Consider the following 5,848-nt stretch of genomic DNA (forward strand, 5'->3'; position numbering starts at 1 on the left):
TCGACGTTGATCGATTTTGTGAAATGTCAGCAACAAACAGAAGATACAGAGATGTGGGTAACGCTTGATATCACGATAACTGGAGTAATTCTGACCTGATCTTGAAGATTTTGGTTATAATTTACTATTTACTTATTAGTAAAATTGCTGAGGTCAAGTTCACAGATGGGCAATTTTGACCCAATGATCTAGACGTAATTTCAAAAAGAATTTTTTTTCTGGTTTTTTGATGGCACTCGTTTTCCAAACTTTACTCACAGAAAAAATAATATAATTAGGCTCCAACTCCCCCAACTCTTGTGTCATCAGTGGGCACAATGCATAAATTTTCTATTTTACGAGAGAGTGAAAAATGACAGTTATTTTTGGATATTTTCTATTTGTCCACTTCCTGTAGTATTATCTCCTATCCTATAATTCCGGTTTTATTGTTTTTCGTACTGTCATTTTTAACTCATTCCAGTTTGAGATTCCCTGCCCTGGTCTTAACTCAGAGAACAAAGGTTCGAAATTAAAATAAAAGAATGTTTCACCCAATGAAAGTGTAAAACAGGTATGGTCTATTGTCCGCCCGGAGGACATAAAAATTTGATTTTCGTACTTAAACGCACTCATTTTCATATTATTTTGACATAAAATGTGAGTGCGTTTAAGACGAATTCGGCGATCGACCATACCTGTTCTCTACTTTCATTGGTTTCATCGTTCTTTGATAAGTTCATCAGTCAAGGGACCTGACCCACCCAAAAGATGGGAATATATAATAGTATTGTTGATGAATAAAGAAGTAAAAATAGCTACATTGTTATGTAACACCAGCTTTATTCTAAAATTTGTTTTGTAATGGGCGGTATTATAGACGAATATTCTCACAGGCCCAAAATAAAATTTTGTAAAATTTTCTTGATATTGTGATCGTTCAGTGTGAATTTGATTTTCGTGGAAGCACATTATGAATCTGTAAAAAAATTCATTCCCGACGAGAATTCAGTAGAATATGAACTTTTCGAAATAAAATAAAACTCAGGCGATTTGTGATTTAAAAGTGGGACATTTATTCCCGCTTAATTATGGCTAACGTAGATGCAATGGCAAACGAAGCTATAAAACATCGAGAATTAGCCGATCACGGTTCAGAGAATGCGGTTAAGGAGATCGAACAAGTGATTAGTGAAAATGATAAGGGGTACGTGTACGATGTGCATGTAGAGTGTGGATGTGTACGAATGTGTTTGAATTATGTTGATAATATGCTCGACCAATTAAAATGATCTTCGACAATATCTCACAGTATAGACACATGTACTACCGTAGCGCTATCATCAATGAGGTAATTAGTCCGTTTCATTTGTTTTGTTTTTTCTCAATATTCGGATGTATCGCTTTTGCTGCCAAAATAATTTCAAAATAAATCATCAATCATCATGCAGGCACTATAGACATGTAGAGGAGATCCATTTTATTCGTTAACATTGCGACTCATGGAATGTTTTCACATTGAAAAATTTGCTTTTGGTCAAATCCGAAACGGGCAATAGTTATTTGTTTACTAAGGGGATAAAATAGGAAATAGGCCCCTTTTCTAAGTCCGCTAAAAATTCAAAATTTGAAGTGTCAACTACAAATCAAACGCAGCGTCGTATTCGAGTGATTCACGATATTCTCAGTATAAGAGTGCGCTGAAATTCACCCAGAATTCAAATTCTGAAGCGCACTGACGGCATAAATTCGTTCGAGTTGGAATTTCCTATTTCTGTCCGGGGTGAACTGAAAATTTTCCATCCGTGCGTGACGTGAATAATCGTTTTTATCTTCAGTTCAAAATCTCTCGCTCAAAGCGTTCAAACTTGGATAGCAGGTGAATAAAGGCATCTCAAACGGCCCTGATGATGATCTACTGTAATGTCAAAATATTCATAATTGGTACACCTGTTTCAGTGTCTAATCTAAATGAAGCTAATTGACACATCGACAGATCCATTGTAGTAGATCCTACATGTTGTTGTGGATACTACACATATCAGTGCGTAAATTTACAGATCCGTGCGATCCGTGCGCAAATCGATTATTTTACGCGCGGATTCTATTGGAATGGTATTATAGCAGTTGCTTCATGTATAATAAGTGCTAGTTCACATCGTAAGTGTGCTAAAAATTCAAAATGGAACATGCAAAGGTCTATTTTACGCAGCGTTAAATCGTCCTATTCTCATATAGGTATGTTCCAAGGCCATACAAATTGTCAAATTTCATCCATAGAGACATAATCTCACCAATCTATATAATAAAACCAATCTCTGTGGATGAAATCACGACCGTTCGGCCAGTCAAAGTTCGTGTTTACACAAACCTATAAGGTAACGTTGAAATTCGTTTTTCATGCTTCATACAAGAGCCGAGAGTAGAAATGTCAATTTTAAGGGGCGCGGGCGAAAGTTTACCTACAAAATTGACATTTCTTCACTTTCGGCTCTCGTATGAAGCATGAAAAACTTAATATGTTACGCGAAAATGAAATGTGTCCTTGTAACGTAAATAACTATTTCGGTTCACCTTTCAAACATTCGTTCACTTAAAATTTAAATTCTGAGGCGCACTTACGACGTGAGTTATGGCTGACGATATGTTTTTGTATGAAAATAATGAATCTTTTGAGTAAAATTGTGTTCAATTTGTGATGATTTTGGCATTACAAAAGATAAAATCTTGTTGCTAACACGTTAGTAAATGGGGGTTTTCTCAACTCAGTGACGAAAAGTAAAACTTTCGTTTCCTTTTTTGAGAAAAACGTTGTATACAACTCGGTGATAAATGATTTTTTAGGCACACGATGTGTATTGTCACACTCGGCCTACGGCCTCTAGTGACAATTTACAAATCTAGTGCCTAAAAAAGCATTTATCACTCGGTTGTATAAATTACTATTTGCGCACTAGATGTGAAATTTCCGAAACGAGCGAAGCGAACAAAATAATAAAATAGCTGTATTTACACCTATCACTGCCTCTAGCTTCTCTGATCAATATGATTCGAAATTAATTGAAAATACTTTTGTTTCAGTGATGAATTCAACACAGCTCATTCTAGTCAAGTCTGCTGTTGGCATGAATGTCATAAAAATTTGGCTCGTCAACGATATGTCCTTCATGATGATCATCCTTACTGTATCAAATGTTATGAAAATGTATTTTCCGACAAATGCGAAAAATGTAACAAGATCATCGGAATCGATTCCAAAGTAGACCCTGTGGTTCTGCTGTGTGTGACATTATCATTTTAATTCTCTTTTCCTTAGAATCTGTCACACAATGGAAAGCATTGGCATAAGGCTTGTTTCAAATGCAACAAGTGCCGGAAGTCGCTTGTTGACAAACAATTTGGATCAAAGGAAGATAAGATTTACTGTGGAAAGTGCTATGATTCGCAATTTGCGTCCACATGTGATGCTTGCAAAGAGATCATCTGTTTTGGTGAGTCATTCAGATGCTTCAACCGTCGATTTATTAGTAGAATATCATTCGAGAAAAATTTAAGTTTTTCATTCCGTCCTCTTGCAACTTGAGCACTGCCTCTAACTGTATGAATGCTAAATGAGCTTTACTTCGTTCAACTTTGTTTATGATCGTTAGGCGAAGGGAGCCGAATCTTTACTTTAAATTGTCGTTTAATAAATAGGCACAAAGAAGATGGAATATAAGGCTCGTCAATGGCACGAAAATTGTTTTACATGCAGTGGATGCAAGGTGTTTATTGGTAAAAGTTCGTTTTTCCCAAAGGAGCAAGAGATCTACTGTTCTGCTTGCTATGAAGAAAAATATGCAACGAAATGTGTCAAGTGCAATTCGGTAAGTTGACTGGTCAGTTATATTCTCATGTGAATAACACGAGTTTTTTTACCTCTCTCTCTCTCTAAATAAAAGCTTAATCAGCAAGAAACGTGGATAGGCGCGAGGGGAACCGCACAGAATTTGCAACTCTTTTTCCTCGTGCAACTCTTTCGCAACTCTTTTTTTCCGCGTGTAACTCTCTTGGAACACTTCTTTTCTGCGTGCAACTCTTTTACACCTCTTTATTTTTGCGTGCAACTCTTTTTTTCAGATTGCTACTCTATGTGCGGTCCCCCCCCGTTTTTTTGGTCACTACCGTCAGGAATGATATTATCGTTTTTAGACGATATTATCGTTTTTAGACGATATTATCGTTTTTAGACGATATTATCGTTTTTAGACGATATTATCGTTTTTTAGACGATATTATCGTTTTTTAGACGATATTATCGTTTTTTAGACGATATTATCGTTTTTTAGACGATATTGACAGTGTAGAAATGTCCCGCCACTAGAAACGTTCTCTATGATCTCGTCCACTTTTTAAGCAAAATTCATTTTCTTCGTTCCGGTTTTTTGTGTGTCGCTTCCTTCCAAGATGTGTCTTTCTCTTGCTTACTAACGTACCATCTACTTGGGAAATCATGAAGAGGTAGCATTATTTCAACATGACTTGATGTCCATGTGTTGTGGTGGCATAGCAGCGCCATCATGTCATTTCAATAGTGAATTGTCTGAAGTTGGCCACTGCAACTTTGCGGGCTAAACTTATTACAAATTAAATGTAAAAAAATCTCTCCCAACAGATTATTACGTCGTATGGCGTTACGTATAGAAATAAACCATGGCATCGTCGATGCTTCACTTGCACGACATGTAAAACATATTTGTCCGCTAAACATTTTACGAGTCACGACGAGAATCCGTATTGTGCCGAATGCTTTGGTAAATTGTTAGCCGAAAGTAACGCAAGAAGTAATCCTATAAATGGTGAGTGTACTCTTTTCGAATTTCTACTTTTACATAACTTTATATTGTCAATGTTCCACAGTGGGAGTAAGCATGAAAAAGGAATTACCGGAAAAGCAGATCAAAAATTTTCTTGAGGAAATTTTTAGCCGAGAAATGCGTTTAAAACGTAAAGTGGCAATAACTGAAAATTTGAAGGCTTCTAACAACACCAAAAATGAAATTTAGGTCCTTCTGTGATTTGTATGGCCATTTAGATTCAATGTTCGTGACTCTGTTATATGAAATAAAAATTAATATTTTTAACGAGGAACGTTACATTGTACGAAATGATGAAAATATTCTTCCAAATTCATCAATGATCAATCCAGAAGACGACTGAGAGAAAATTTTGCATTAATATTCAGTTAAAAAAAATACCATTTCTCATCAGGCCATGGTGACAGTGGTCCTTGATACAATGTTCTAGGAACACTATATACAATTTGCACACGAACAAATATAGCGAATTATAATAGAAATGAAGTTTTAATTCATCACTATTCCACAGACTCTTGGCGTGCTGTGGTTGAGCCACCACAACAGCTTCTCCATATGGTTTGCTAAAATATCAGAGCAGGTAGTCTACCTCTATGTATCAGAGTAGTCAATCCAATGATGTTCATAAATACATCAGAATGGCTCCACGATTCATCCTCTACACAGATGAAGATGCCCACGACTTTCTCAGTCACTTTGGAGTGACTGATCATAAGGGAAATTCCATTGCAGAATACAGTACATGCTTTTGATATGCAATTGGTCCTCTAGCTAATAACAATCATTTCAGACATCACATAGAAAATTTATATTTTCCACTCGAATACTTAAAAATTCCGATTTATTTCAAGGAACAAATGAGGGTGAAATTTACGAATTTATAGTTGCTAAATATACGAAAAGATTAATTTAGGTTTTGGCTGTTTCGATGCGACTAATTTAACTTATTTGTTCTTAAATCTAATCATTCTAAAGTTCATATGAAACCAAGCAATAAAGAAGAAGACAATGAA

General features: G+C 35.8%; 1 protein-coding gene across 2 annotated transcripts; it reads left to right on the forward strand.

Annotated features, from left to right (window-relative positions):
• Nucleotides 1-738: 738 nt before the first annotated feature.
• Nucleotides 739-5,299, forward strand: LOC119082147 (four and a half LIM domains protein 2-like). Of its 2 annotated transcripts, XM_037191547.1 has the most exons (7): nt 739-1,186; nt 1,292-1,330; nt 3,061-3,238; nt 3,296-3,470; nt 3,676-3,845; nt 4,634-4,817; nt 4,879-5,299. In XM_037191547.1, the coding sequence occupies exons 1-7, from the start codon at nt 1,071-1,073 to the stop codon at nt 5,022-5,024; spliced, it is 1,008 nt and encodes a 335-aa protein (XP_037047442.1). In that variant the 5' UTR covers nt 739-1,070; the 3' UTR covers nt 5,025-5,299. The 2 variants fall into 2 exon arrangements, with proteins under 2 accessions (XP_037047442.1, XP_037047443.1); XM_037191548.1 differs by lacking the exon at nt 1,292-1,330 and having other exon boundaries at nt 740-1,186.
• Nucleotides 5,300-5,848: the final 549 nt, after the last annotated feature.

This window comes from Bradysia coprophila, unplaced genomic scaffold (assembly GCF_014529535.1).
Source record: "Bradysia coprophila strain Holo2 unplaced genomic scaffold, BU_Bcop_v1 contig_390, whole genome shotgun sequence".
NCBI lineage: Eukaryota > Metazoa > Arthropoda > Insecta > Diptera > Sciaridae > Bradysia > Bradysia coprophila.

Bases quoted from the DNA above. Each gene is read 5' to 3' on its own strand.
- LOC119082147 (XM_037191547.1), top strand. From the start codon at position 1,071: ATGGCTAACGTAGATGCAATGGCAAACGAAGCTATAAAACATCGAGAA. The intron at 1,187-1,291 runs GTACGTGTACGA...AATATCTCACAG, and splicing joins ATTAGTGAAAATGATAAGGG to TATAGACACATGTACTACCG. The intron at 3,239-3,295 runs GTAGACCCTGTG...TCTTTTCCTTAG, and splicing joins TCATCGGAATCGATTCCAAA to AATCTGTCACACAATGGAAA.